General features: G+C 41.0%; 1 protein-coding gene across 2 annotated transcripts in view; it reads left to right on the forward strand.

Moving 5' to 3' along the window:
• SCAMP4 (secretory carrier membrane protein 4) overlaps positions 1–15406 on the forward strand; it is a 105067-nt gene that overhangs the window by 36837 nt on the left and 52824 nt on the right. For both annotated transcript variants that reach the window (XM_073686352.1, XM_073686353.1), the window contains exon 5: positions 9803–9959. In XM_073686352.1, coding sequence (XP_073542453.1) covers positions 9803–9959 — 157 coding nt within the window. The remainder of the gene's footprint in view (positions 1–9802; positions 9960–15406) is intronic.

The raw sequence follows: 15406 nt of genomic DNA on the forward strand, positions 1-15406 counted from the left end.
AAACTCTAGGGTTGCGGTTGTGCTAGGGTTAGGGTTGGGGTTGTATTAGGGTTGGGGCTAGGGTTGGGGTTTTTTCAAAAGTAAAGAACAAAAAAAATGATGACAATATGGCGGCCAGTGTTGAGTGCAAGTGCTCGCTACTTGAGTTTGCATCGGGTACTCGGGTATGCACTGAGTATCGCGGGTGCTCGAGTGACATGCTCGAGTCTCTGCCTCATATGCTTCGCGGCCAAAAACAACGTTGCTGAGATCGCCTGCCAGTGATCCCCGCATGTTTTTTTTTGGGTGTCTAACAACCGTGAAACATGCGGGGCAGGGACTCAAGCATGTCATTCGAGCACCCGCGATACTTGGTGCATACCCGAGTACCCGATGCAAACTCAAGTAGCGAGCACTTGCGCTCAAGACTAATGACAACTTATTCAATATGATGACCTAATGTTATCAAATTCTGTCGTACCTTTTGGTTCAAAATGTACACTATACCCCTTGATAAAATTCTTGAGGGGTCTGGTTTCCAAAATGGGGTCACTTGTGGGCGGTTTCCACTATTTCGGCACATCAGGGGCTCCCGAAATGCGACATGGCGTCCGCTCTTGATTCCAGGCAATTTTGTGTTCAAAAAGTCACACAGTGCTCCTTCCCTTCTGAACCCTGATGTGCGCCCAAACAGTGTATTTTCCCCACATAAGGGGTATTGGCGTACTCAGGAGAAATTGCACAACAGTTTTTAGGTTCCATTCTCTCCTCTTACCCTTGTGAAACTAAAAAAATTGGGGCAAAAAGATAATTTTTGTGGAAAAAGTTAGATTTTTTTATTTTCACGGCTTCATGTTCTAAACTTCTGTGAAGCACCTGGGGGTTAAGGGTGCTCACCACACGTGTAGATAAGTTCCCTCAGGGGTCTAGTTTCCAAAATGGTGTCACTTGTGGGGGTTTTCCACTGCTTAGGCACATCATGGGCACATCTGCTAATTATTCAAGCAAATTTTACATTCAAACAGTCAAATGGCGCTCCTTCCCTTCCGAACCCAGCCGTGCACCCAAACAGTGGTTTTCCCCCACATATGGGGTATCAGCTTACTCAGGAGAGATTGCACAACAAGTTGCATGGTGCAATTTCTCCTGTTACCCTTATGAAAATGCAAAACTGTGGGCTGAAAAACATTTTTGTGGGAAAAATGTGAAAATTTTATTTTCACGGTTCCATGTTATAAACTTCTGGGAAGCACCTGGGGGTTCAAGATGCTCACCACACATCTAGATAAGTTCCCTGAGGGGTCTAGTTTCCAAAATGGTGTCACTTATGGGGGGTTTCCACTGTTTAGGCACATCAGGGGATCTCCAAACGAACATGGCGTCCGCTAATTATTCAAGCAAATTTTACATTCAAAAAGTCAAATGGCGCTCCTTCCCTTCTGAGCCCTGCTGTGCGCCCAAACAGTGTTTTTTCCCCACGTGTGGGGTATCTGCGTACTCAGGGGAAATTGCACAACAAATTTTGGGGTCCATTTTTTCCTGTTACCCCTGCAAAAATAAAAAAATTGGAGTCTAAAGTAACATTTTTTGTGAAAAAAGTTAAATGTTCATTTTTTTTCTTCCCCATTCCAAAAATTCCTGTGAAGCACGTGAAGGGTTAATAAACTTCTTGAATGTGGTTTTGAGCACCTTGAGGGGTGCAGTTTTTAGAATGGTGTCACTTTTGGGTATTTTCTGTCATAAAGGCCCCTCAAAGTCACTTCAAATGTGATGTGGTCCCTAAAAAAATGGTTTTGTAAATTTTGTTGGAAAAATGAGAAATCGCTGATCAACTTTTAACCCTTATAGCGCACTAATAAAAAAAAATTTTGGTTCCAAAATTGTGCTGATGTAAAGTAGACGTGGGAAATGTTATTTATTAACTATTTTGTGTAACATATCTCTCTGATTTAACGGAATAAAAATTCAAATTTTGAAAATTGTGAAATTTTCAAAATTTTTGCCAAATTTCCAATTTTTTCACAATTAAACGCAAGTGATATCAAAGAAATGTTACCACTATCATGAAGTACAATATGTCACGAAAAAACATTCTCAGAATCAGGGGGATCCGTTGAAGCGTTTCAGAGTAATTACCTCATAAAGTGACAGTGGTCAGAATTGTAAAAATTGGCCTGGTCATTAACGTGCAAACCACCCTCGGGGGTAAAGGGGTTAATAAGCAGTATAGGTCTAGTTAGCAACAGTAGAGACACCCAATTAACATGATATGAACGCAGGCTGCAGTATTGGGTGTATAGATAAGTATAGGGAGACTGCTGCTTAAAATTTCTGAAACCTGGCTAGGTTTAACTGACAATAAAATATACGTGATCTATGCTGATAGAATTTTAACATTTAGTTTTCCGACCACTTTTTAAATACATTTTTGAATAAAAGTAAAGTTTTAACACTTTGGGGATCTATTTGCTCCTAGGAGCAATTTGAATAGTTTTGTCCTCTAGGGGATGTTTGCACTCCTTCTCGTGGTATATATTACTACAAGATGGGGACCAGGATGGGCACGTTACTACAAGATGGGGACCAGTATGGGGGACATTACTAAAAGGTGTTTTCCAGAATTACTATATGGTGTTAATTGTAAGACAGTATTACTGTATGTGACCAATTGGGGGAAACAAAATTGTAAAAAAAAATATATATATATATATATATATATATATATATATATATATATATATTTCAAAATAAAGCATGAAACTAAAGTAAACAAAAAAAAGTTGTCATTTGTTATTGCCACATCCATAACGACCCAAGCTATAAAAATATAAAATAAACACGTTAAAAATGTTCAAAAGGTGTATAGAAAAAAATGGTATCACGAAAAATGTCACTTTGTCCTGCAAAGAATGCAGCACCCCCAATTTTTTTTTCCATGTGCAGCCCATGCCACAGCAGAGCCGAGTTTGAGACCCCTGATTTAGAACATGAAAAGTTAAAATTGAAAAGTGCTTGTAATTAAAGTGCTATAAAAGTAAAGGTACTTATCAAAAATCCTCTTCGTTATTATGAATGGATGGATGTTTTATTCTCATTCTTTCTCTTCCAGGACTGATTAATTGTTTTAAAAATGTTAACTTCACAGGTAAAATCTGTATTCAGTGAAGACTTTTCCATTACTAAGATAGATGACTTTTGTCACTGTTAATATGCTATGTAGGCCCGAGGAGGTAAGAGCTCTGCCTCTAGGTCCTACCTCCTTCACCTCTCTCCCTTCACACAGAATCTCATCAGTAGTAACTGCCATCTCCTATCTCATCAGTAGTAACTGCCATCTCCTATCTCATCAGTAGTAACTGCCATCTCCTATCTCATCAGTAGTAACTGCCATCTCCTATCTCAGTAATTGCAATGTCTGTCTCCAATGAACACCGATTTTACCTGTGAGTTGAAAATTTTGAAAATGAATAAAACAGTCCTGGAGGAGAATGAAGTGGATTGCTGTGATAACATATATTGCAAAGATGCTTAATTATTGATGTGTGAAATAAAAATTTAAACTACGGTTACTCTTTAAGTGTCACTTTGCTGTATTGATGCTGCAAAGGTAAAGCTGCCTCTGCTTGCAGCACAGTTCTGCTGGTCCAAATTGTCAATCAAGAAGGAGCGCCCCGCCCCCTAGAAAAAAGGCAGGCTAGTGAGCGGTGTTCTGAAGAATGAAGAAAACCCCTTTAACATGGCGTCTGAAAAAAACTGTTCTGTAAAATCCGTCCTTCAAATGGCAGTCCTTCCTTTCTAAGCCCCGTAGTGTGCTCAAACAGCAGTTTATGTCCACGTATATACCATTTTTGTACATTCTGTAATGTATGGGGTGTTGTAGAAAATGGCAAATGCATATTGGGCATTACAATTGCCATATGTTTCAGACTATAAGACACACCCTACTATAAGGTGCTCCCTAGGTTTAGACAGCAGAAACTACCCAAAAAATGTTTCTGTTAATTAAAACTTGCCTGGCAGTGTAAAGTGGAGGGGTCACTTTGACTAACTTTAATGTGGGTAAAATGGTGACGTAATCTATTGTTAGTGTTTTTCTGCATTGTGTATTATACAATGAGCCAGCTACAGTGTATAGTCATTATAGGCAGCGCTTTCTAGTATGAAATTCACTGCATCAACCCACTGCCTCGCTTTTTATTATAGCTGACAATCACGAGTAAGATCCCCTACCTCTGGCCAAATATATGATATAAGGGACCTTGGCTAGAGTTTACCTAAGCTATATAATACCCTGTTACCTGCATACTGGGATTTTAGTGACTCACAGTTGCATAGTAAATAATAAAATTGATTACTCTAAATACTGAGTATATGATGCCCTAATATTAATTTTGAATAATTATACATTTAAAATTGCAATTTTCACCAAGTTCTAAAAAAAAAGCGCCTGTGGGGTCAAAATGCTCACTATTCCTGTAGATGAATTACTTTAGGTGTGTCATTTCCAATGATGGATTCTTGGAGTTTTTAACTATATTCTAGTACCTACGACATCTAATAAAAAGAGGTCCCATATCCATGAGGTGCTTTTTTCTTTCTGAGATTTGACTCCGGTTTTAGAGTAAGGCCACACATTGAATATTTCTAAAAACTGCAGAATCATGGTGATAAATATACAAAAATAGAAAATGGACTAAAGTTGAATATGTGCAGAGAAAAATTTCTGAATGTGATTTTGAATACTTTGAAGGGTGTGTTTCAGATGGTCATTTACAGGAGTTTAATTAATTATTTCAGTGCCTCAAAGCCACTTCAGAACTAAACTGGTCCATAAAAAAGACATATATACAAACATTATGCAACAGCACTCTGCAAATAAAGAACAAATGCATTCCTTTATTTCTATACACGTAAAGAATAGGGATGGGCGGACCCGTGGCTTTTCGGGTCCCTCGGGTTCAGTCGAACTTTCTAAAAGTTTGGTTCGGGTACCAGAACAGTGCTCGAACTTGATCCCGGACCCCCATTCAAGTGAATGGGGGCCCCGAACTTCAGGCAGTTCCCATGCTGTCACACAGATGACACTGGCTCTGACCAGCGGTAACCTTACTGAAGTCACCGCCGGTCACCTTACTGAAGTCACCGCCGGTCACAGCCGCTGGGTATCGCAGTTCCCATAGTGTCAAACAGGGGACAGAGTGTGAGCCAGCAGCTGTGACCAATGGTGAAAAGGTTACCGCCGGTCAGGCGTTGGCTGATGACTACTACTCTCATCGTACACCTGGTCTCGCTGATAGCAGCGAGAGCAGGCGACGTTGATGAGAGTAATCACCAGACGGCGCATAGTAAGAAAGATGTCAGTGAGATATATAATTAGTGCAGTGCGTGGGTAGCTTACTGTACATGTATTTAGCTAATATGATTTTTAATACCCAGCTGAGGGAAAGCAGACAGCTGGGGGCCGGTGTTGTTATTCTGGAAAAGGGGGGCAATAAATATGGAGCTTCCCAGGCTATTAATATCAGCTCACAGCTGTTTGCGTCATCTTTACTGGTTATTAAAAAGTGGGGACCAAAATAAAAATTTATGTGGGGTCCCCCCTATTTTTAATAAGCAGCAAAGGCTAATCAGACAGCTGCAGGCTGATATTAATAGTCTGGAAGGGTGCCATGGATATTGGCCCGCTCCCAGACTAATAACATCAGCCACCTCAAAAATGGCGCATCTATTAGATGCGCCAATTCTGGCGCTTGCCCTTGGCGTTTGCTCTGGAGCGGAGGCAAGCAGGGTAATGGTTTTGGGGTTGATGTCAGCTTTGTAATGTCCGCTGACATCAAGCCCGGGGGTTAGTAATGGAGAGGCATCTACAAGATACCCCATTACTAACCCCCTAGTCAAAAGTAATAAACACACACACAGAGAAAAGTTTTTTAAGTGTACAAAATATTCCGCGACCCTCTTTAATCCATTTATTACCTTGAAAAAAAAAAAAACAATCCAAATGGTCCGCCATAAATCCATCACACATCCCATGACAATCCCCAACATCTGCTACATCCAGATTCAGTGCTGAGCAGTGACATGAGTAATGCGACTGCTCAGCACGCCAGCCAGAACACATTGACAGTAGCGTTTGAATCCGGCTTCTGAGAAGAGCACTGACATCAGTAAGTTTATCGCAGTTCATAGCTGATGAACTGAGGTAGCTTTACTGACGTGACCGCTTGCAGCATGAGAAATCCATGCCCAACTCGGCTACCAAGGGTGCATGGTATGTACCCCAATGACGACGAGAAGGGAGTACCAAAAATTGCTATGGTGGATGGGCAGGCTGTTGTCAAAGGCAAAAGGACCAATCTCCCCCAGATAACTGATTGCCGTCTGCGTCAAGTTACACGGTCCTGTTCTGCTAAACCAACGAGAGAGGATACAGGCTGACCAGTATAAGCTGTACTCTCCATTGCTACGTGGGAGGAAACAGAGCAGGATCTTATGTTACCCATCCTAACAGTCATCAGAGATCTAAAACACAAAAAGAGAGAAGGCAAGCACCTAGCCTAATGAGGGCTAAGACATGGTCTGAGACTCAGACCCATATCTATTTCCAAATTACACTAAGCTGGTGAGGCTGGAGATGAGTGGGTTAAGTTCTACACGGCCAGTGATCCAAAGTTGAATAGGAGACGAGAAATGTGGAAATGCGATTTATTGGTCAAAGCATTTCAAATCAACACTATTCTTCATCAGGACAAACCACAATGATAAATACAGCCAGCAAGAGAGGATATAAATAGACACCTCATTCAAATAAAGGTGGACAAAATGGACCTTTGAGATCATACGACTGGGATACATTATTTGTACAAAAAAATATATATACCAATTATATGAAAACATCATAAATTGAATGGATGGTGAGAAAAAAGGAAAAAAGAAGAAAAAAAAGAAATTAAGACAAAAAAAATGAAGAAAAATGTGGTTTAAATAAAATGGTAAAGATGGAATAGAACCTGCTTATGTGTGGTCAATGTGTGTATGGTGGAAATAGGGGTGTGAATGAGTGAGCTATATCCAGAAGAAAGATAAGGAAAAAGGATATCTTTTGGATGTTACTGGTTCGAATCGAGGAGCAGCCATGAAGATTTCCCAAGAAAAGAGAAACGGCATCATCCAGGTTATCGATGACGGTCAAGAAAATTGCCAAACTGCATCATGTGAGTGCCATGACAGTTGGAGGAATACGAAATGAAGTCTGTCCGTTCATTCAAAAAACGGGGTGGACGTCCAGACAAAATATCGGAGTCAACAAGTCGGCTCATCACCAGGTCTATCAGTTCTGGCTCGACAAATACGGCAGTAGAGGTGGCTCGTATGCTTCGTAATAGTGAGATCAGATGTTCATACAAGCACCATGTGACGCACGTTACCCAAGTCTGGAATGGTGGCCCGAAAATGTGAAGAAGCCTCGACTTTAGGATTGTCATAAGAAGCATCAGCTCGACTTTGCAAAACAGTATGAAAAGTGGACGGTAGAAGATTGGAAACGGGTGATTTGGAGCGATGAAACAAAAGTCAATACACTAGCCTCTGATGGGTGCAAATGGGTCTGAAAGAAACAAGGGAAAAGGGGGCGAACGGATCGAGAGATTGAAGGAACTGTCAAGTTCGGTGGAGAAAGCCTGGTGATATTGGATTGTTTCACAGCCAAAGGCGTTGGATTCTTGACCAGGACCAATGGTGGTCTCAATGCTGAGCTATATGTGAGTATCCTACAAGATGAGATACTTCGTACACTTGAGTACTATGGATATGAAAAAGATGACCTAGTGTTCCAGCAGGACAACGACCCGAAGTATACGTCGAGATTGGCGAATAAATGGTTAAATGTAATGAACTAGAGGTGCTGGTTGGCCCCCACAGTTGCCAGACCTTAACCCAATCGAACACTTGTGGATAGAGTTGAAGCAAAAAATGTATACATACCCAACTGAGTCGACCAGTATGCACCAACTTTGGGAACGTGTAGAAGAGACCTGGGGTCAAATCTCGGTCGAGACATGCTTGAATCTGATCTAGAGCATGCCCAGAAGGATTCAGGCTGTGTTGAAAACCAAAAGTGGATTTACAAAATACAATATAATAAAATTTTCATTTTTTAAGAGCAAAACCGTAACAATGCAGTGACATGACAAGAATCTGCATAACTAATCATATGCTAAGTAGTTACAAGTAAAATTTATGTATGAGATAGCCAGGATGATTTTCAATTAAATTATGACAGTCTCGCATTCGAAGCAGTAGTGGATGGTGAGATATGGAGCCTGAAAGTCAAAAGTTCAAAACATTGTTTCCCTTTTGCTCGGTAGTGTATGGGAAATGTTGTTAATTAACCTTATCATTATATAATTATCTGGTTTAAGGATATAAAAATTCAGAGTTTGAAAATTGCTAATTTTTTAAATTTTCAGATTTTTTTTTATTAGCCCCTTACAAATATACGTCATACATGTACAGCGCAAAACGGTAACATTATATATTAAATAGGCTCTACCCATACCCAGCAGATAATGCCTATCAAACTCTGACTGCAGCATACCGGCATGGGGGCAAGTCTTTCTAAGTGCCCATCGGCGTCCCCGTGTCTCAATCTCGGGGCGCCGATGTGTTGCTATGACAGTCGGGAAACTGTTGAAGACCTCTGTGCCTGTCATTATGGAGCCTGTGGCCGGGCTTCAAATAAGACAGTGATTTTTACTATATACAACAAACTGTTTTAAAGAATATAAAAACAAATAAACAAACCATAAAAGTTCAAATCATTTACCACCATTAAAAATAAAGGTAATAAAAATAATACACTTGTGGTATCGCCGAGTCCAGAAAAGTCTGATCTATCAAAATATAAAAATAATTAACCCGATTGGTAAACACCATGAACAGAAAAAAATAAAAGCGCCAAAATTGCAGTTTTATGATAGCCGCAATACCGTATGCTGTAAGAAGCCATCAAAATGTCATACCTATCCCAAAATGGAATCAATAAAAATTTTATCTCACCCAGTAAGTAATAAGCCTGCACACAGATCTATCGACTGAAAAATAAAAACGTTACGGATCTTAGAAAATGGCGACACAATACTTTTTTTTGTTACAAATTTGACTTTTTTTTTTCCACAACTAAAATAATACAAAAGTTGGACATGTTTTGTATTGCCATAATCTTCCTGATGAGGAGAATCGGATTGCCAGGTCATTTTTACCGCACAATGTACGTTGTAAAAACAATTCCCAAACACCGTTAGAATTTAGGTTTGTTTGTTTCCAATTTCACCATACTTGAAAACATTTTCAAGTTTTCCAGTACCCTATGGGGTAAAAAGAATGGTGTCATTCAAAAGGGAAACCTGTCTCACAAAAAAACAAGCCCTCATATGGCTATTTGAGCAGAACAATAAGAAAGTTATGGCTCTTGGAAGAAGGGGAGGATGAAACAAGAACGGAAATTGGCCACGTATCAACTTAAATTTACCACTAGCATAAAGTACAATGTGTCACAAATAATCATTCTCACTGGGATATAGACGCAATCCAGAGTTATTACCACGTAAAGTGACTTGTCAGATTAGAGAAATGGGGTTCGGTCACTTAAGCCAAAATTGGCTCTGCCAGGGATGAATAATGTGCAATTGATGAAATATAAACCAAAAGGTTTTTTTTATAAATTGTTTCCAATTTATTGCTGTGATTTTCATTAATAGAATGATCCAAGCTCAATTATTATTGAAATTCATATGGATTTATTTTTATTTATTTATATTTTTAGTTTATTGTCTGACTCTTGCTGTGAATCTGATTGCATGCCTTGCTTGGTGGATTGCTGGAGGATCTGGAGTAAATTTCGGATTGGCTATATTGTGGCTGGTCATGTTCAGTCCCTGTGGGTATGTTTGCTGGTTCCGACCAGCATACAAAGCTTTCAGGTGAGTTCTTTAACTGAACATGTATTCAAATAACCAATAATAGCAGATGCAGAGTAGCCGGTGGGATTATTACAATATCTTTGACTAAGGCTGTGTTCAAACATTGTGGCCATGGTGCATATTTTGTCCGGTAAGTGCTGGAACTGCGACATTTCTGCTGCGATTTCGGAAAATTTCAAAACAATGCATTTTTCCACAGTTATTGCAAAAATATGCAATGTGTGAACATAGCACAATAGTGACTTGCCAGTCAAATCTGAAAATGTGATTTTACATGGGAAATATATGACCAGCATAACTAGTGTCCTCCTCATTCCTCCCCTTGATGCGATATTTCAGTATACTGCAGTGTATAGTGGAAGTATTAGAATGATCACAGGTTCAAGTCTCCTAGGGAGACAAAAAAATAACATAAAAATATTATATATACGGTATATATATATATGCTCGGAGAAAAACAATGGTGTGCTTGGTTTTAACGTAACTTTATTCTTTCATGAGTTTTTTACAAGTTTATGACCACTTATAAAATGTGTTCAAAGTGCTGCCCATTGTGTTGGATTGTCAATGCAACCCTCTTCTCCCACTCTTGACACACTGATAGCAACACCGCAGAAGAAATGCTAGCACAGGCTTCCAGTATCCGTTGTTTCAGATGCTGCACATCTCTTATCTTGATTGTATGGTGTTGTTTATGGGGTACAAAGATGTTGGGGCCATACATCATCAATGGTAACCTCAATGCCACTGGATATCTGAAATTGCTACATGATGATGTGTTGCCCTCTTTATGCTCTGAAGATGGCACGTTCCCTGAGCTTTTGCAACAAGATGGTGCACCACCACATATATATATATATACAGTACAGACCAAAAGTCTGGACACACCTTCTCATTTAAAGATTTTTCTGTATTTTCATAACTTTGAAAATTGTACATTCACACTGAAGGCATCAAAACTATGAATTAACACATGTGGAATTATATACTTAACAAAAAAGTGTGAAACAACTGAAAATATGTCTTATGTTCTAGGTTCTTCAAAGTAGCCACCTTTTGCTTTGATGACTGCTTTGCACACTCTTGGCATTCTCTTGATGAGCTTCAAGAGGTAGTCACTGGAAATGATTTTCACTTCACAGGTGTGCCCTGTCAGGTTTAATAAGTGGGATTTCTTGCCTTATAAATGGGGTTGGGACCATCAGTTGTGTTGTGCAGAAGTCAGGTAGATACACAGCTGATAGTCCTACTGAATAGACTGTTAGCTGCTTTTTTCTTGCCATAATACAAATTCTAAGTAAAGAAAAACGAGTGGCCATCATTACTTTAAGAAATGAAGGTCAGTCAAGCGCTACAAAAAAACTGGCTCACATAAGGACCGCCCCAGGAAAGGAAGACCAAGAGTCACCTCTGCTTCTGAGGATGTTTATCCGAGTCACCAGCCTCAGAAATCGCAGGTTAACAGCAGCTCAGATTAGAGACCAGGTCAATACCACACAGAGTTCTAGCAGCAGACACATCTCTTCAACAACTGTTAAGAGGAGACTTTGTGCAGCAGGCCTTCATGGTAAAATAGCTGCTAGGAAACCACTGCTAAGGACAGGCAACAAGCAGAAGACACTTGTTTGGGCTAAAGAACACAAGGAATGGACATTAGACCAGTGGAAATCTGTGCTTTGGTCTGATGAGTCCAAATTTGAGATCTTTGGTTCCAACCACCGTGTCTTTGTGCGACGCAGAAAAGGTGAACGAATGGACTCTACATGCCTGGTTCCCACTGTGAAGCATGGAGGATATGGTGTGGGGGTGCTTTGCTGGTGACACTGTTGGGGATTTATTCAAAATTGAAGGCATACTGAACCAGCATGGCTACCACAGCATCTTGCAGCGGCATGCTATTCCATCCGGTTTGCGTTTAGTTGGACCATTTATTTTTCAACAGGACAATGACCCCAAACACACCTCCAGGCTGTGTAAGGGCTATTTGACCAAGAAGGAGAGTGATGGGGTGCTACGCCAGATGACCTGGCCTCCACAGTCACCAGACCTGAACCCAATCGAGATGGTTTGGGGTGAGCTGGACCGCAGAGTGAAGGCAAAAGGGCCAACAAGTGCTAAGCATGTCTGGGAACTCTTTCAAAATTGTTGGAAGACCATTTCCGGTGACTACCTCTTGAAGCTCATCAAGAGAATGCCTCATCAAGAAAATACAGAAAAATCTTTAAATGAGAAGATGTGTCCAAACTTTTGGTCTGTGCTGTATTTCACAAGACCCCTACATATTATTAAACTTGCACCCTTTAGGGCCTTTCATGTGGCAATCGGGGTAATGGTAGTTGAAGTTGATGACAGCTGTGATTTGTCAAAAATCACATCTGCCATCAAGCACTGGGGTTAGTAATGAACAGGCGTCAATCAGATATCCCCATTAGTGATGAGCGAGTATGTTTTGTTAACCCTTTCGCCGAGTATACTCAGCCGAGCACCGAGTATTTATAGCGTGCTCGGGCTTTAAGTTTTCGTCGCTCCGTGAACATGATTTGCAACTGTTTTGACAGATTTAATACATGTGAGGAATGCTGGAAAAACAGGCATTCCTCACATGTATTAAATCTGTCAAACAGTCGCAAATCATGTTCACGGAGCGACGAAAACTTAAAGCCCGAGCACGCTATAAATACTCGGTGCTCGGCCGAGTATACTCGGCGAAAGGGTTAACAAAACATACTCGCTCATCACTAATCCCCATTACTAACCCAGTAGTCAAAAATAAAAACACACACAGAAAAAAAAACACTTCATTTTAATAAAGACTCCCCCACACTATCCCTATACCAATTTATTGAAAATAAAAAAATTCCCATGCAGGTCTGCCGTAATACCATAATACACTGAATCCGATGTCGTCCAGAAATGGATACCTGAAAAAACAAAAATAGACAAAAATAAACGAGACAGTCCCTCTTTCACCAATTTATTACCAAAAATGTTCCTACGAAGCTACTGTGAATAGCAGTAAAGTGACCACTATTCACTGGCGCCGGGTAGTGACAAAAACGCTCATCAGAGCAGCCGGGTCTCTCTGAGCAGAGCGTGAGCCAGCGACGATTATGAGCGTTACGTTTTTGCTTTTTTTTTTTTTTACAAATTTCTGAAATCTTTTTGCCACTTCAATGCACTTTTTCTCGCTTTCCAGTGCATCACATGATAAATTAAAAAATAAATTGTGTTATTCAAAAAGTACAACTTGTCCCGCAAAAACTAAGAAAATAAGCCCTTATACGGTTATGTGGCCTCAAAAAAGGGAGGAAGAAATGGAAAATAGTCCGGTCATGAAGGGGTTACATTTTATTTTATATTTGCTTGCCTTGTTTTTTCTTTTTGAGTTCACCTCTTTTGGCAGAGTTCAGGGTTTTCATTTGATTCAAACCAACATAGAAAAAACCCTAAAATATAACTTTTAAATTACATCTAAAACACAAAATTATAGAAAAATACTCTCAAAAAGTTTAAAAAGATAGATGTGCCTAATGATAGCGATGACTAGGACCAAATAACCTCAAAGGGAGGGTAGGACAAAAAAAAGAGACCTAATTGTCCCCAACGAGCCCTAAAAATAGAATTAGTCCTTATCGGTAATTTATTTTCTGGGAGCCTTCCACGACAGCCTTGGAGGATGTCGTCCACGCCCTATTGGGGGACAGGAACACAGAGAGGTTAAAACCCCATCCCCACCGTCAATCACCAGTGTTTACCAAGATCACCTGAAAAATGGTTACCTGACATTTTATATGGAAATCCAAGAACCACATAGGGAGGGAAATTTGTGCTGTCGTGGAAGGCTCCCAGAAAACTAATTACCTGTAAGGACTAATTCTATTTTCTCAATTCGCCTTCCACGACAGCATTGGAGGAATACCAACAATATTTCACTAGGGAGGGACAATAGCTTGGAGGACTTTCCTACCAAAGGCTAAATCCCTATTGGATGACAGATCTAATCTATAATGTTTGGAGAATGTGTGGAGGGAAGACCATGTAGCTGCCCTACAAATCTGCTCTGAAGATGCGCCCGCTTTCTCGGCCCATGAAGCTGATGTAGGCCTGGTAGAATGTGCCTTCAGGACTATCGGAGGATCTAGCTGTTGGTTGATGTAGGCTCCGCTGATGGCTTTCTTGATCCAGTTTTCTATAGTGGATTTGGCTGCCTTCATTCCTCTGTTGTGCGCTGAGTGCTGGATAAAGAGGTTGTGATCTAGTCTCCAGGATTCAGTTTGTTGAAGATAATGAAGAACGATTCTGCGGACATCTAGAAGATGGAACTCTGCTTCCTTTGAATTAGAAGGGTTCTGGCAGAAGGAGGGAAGGATGACTACCTGGGAACGATGGAAATCTGAAACCATCTTCGGAAGAAATTAAGGGTCCAGTGGTAGTGTAATTCTATCCTCGGACACAGTCATGTAAGGTTCTCTGATGGAGAGAGCCTGTAGTTCTCCCACTCTCCGAGCCGAGGTAATGGCTACTAAAAAGGTCGTCTTGTGAGAGAGAGACTGTATGGTGCTAGAGGATAGAGGTTCGAATGGAGAGAGAGAGTTATACCCTTGAGTACCACATTTAAATCCCAGGTTGAGACATGAATCTTAATTCTTGGGTGAAGTCTGAATGCCGACGTCATGAATCTCTTGATCCATCTGTGGGAGGCCAGATCTTGATCGAACACCATGCTTAGGACTGAAATCTGGACTTTAAGAGTACTAGGTTTAAGACCCAACTCTAATCCACTCTGAAGAAAATCGAGGATTCGAGCTATGTTAGGGTGCAAGGGAAGGAGTGTCTGGAGCATACCAGGATAGAAATTTTTTCCATATCTTGCTGTATATTGCATTGGTTACTGGTTTCCTACTCTGTTGAAGAGTCCTTACCACTTTTTCCGAGAGACTTTTGGATTTTAGGATCTCAGCTTCAGTGATCAAGCTGCAAGGTTCAGCTGTAACGGGTCTGGGAGGTGGAACCTCTGAGCAACTATACAAAGGGGCAGTCCTTGTAAGGAAGCGGGTGGCTCCCAGGGAAGGCGGGCAGGTAGTCACGGCAAGTGACAGGGACAGTCTCTGGGTAGAAGGACAGGAGGTCACGGCAAGTGACGGGGACAGTCTCTTGACAGGCGGATGGTCACGGCAAGTGACAGCAGGGTAAGAGTCTCTAGACGGGCAGGTGGTCACGGCAAGTGACAGCAGGGAAAGAGTCTCTAGACGGGCAGGTGGTCACGGCAAGTGACAGCAGGGAAAGAGTCTCTAGATAGGCTAGCAGGCAGGTAGCAGGTGAGCGCTCCCAGGTGAGCAGACAAGAGTCTCTGGACAGGCAGGTGGTCACGGCAAGTGACGGCAGAGCCTCCAGGTAGGCTAGCAGGCAGGTAGCAGGTGAGCGCTCCCAGGTGAGCGGACAAGAGT

Source organism: Phyllobates terribilis, unplaced genomic scaffold, assembly GCF_046119375.1.
Source record: "Phyllobates terribilis strain yellow unplaced genomic scaffold, ASM4611937v1 Scaffold_1__5_contigs__length_1240528914, whole genome shotgun sequence".
In the NCBI taxonomy this organism is placed as follows: domain Eukaryota; kingdom Metazoa; phylum Chordata; class Amphibia; order Anura; family Dendrobatidae; genus Phyllobates; species Phyllobates terribilis.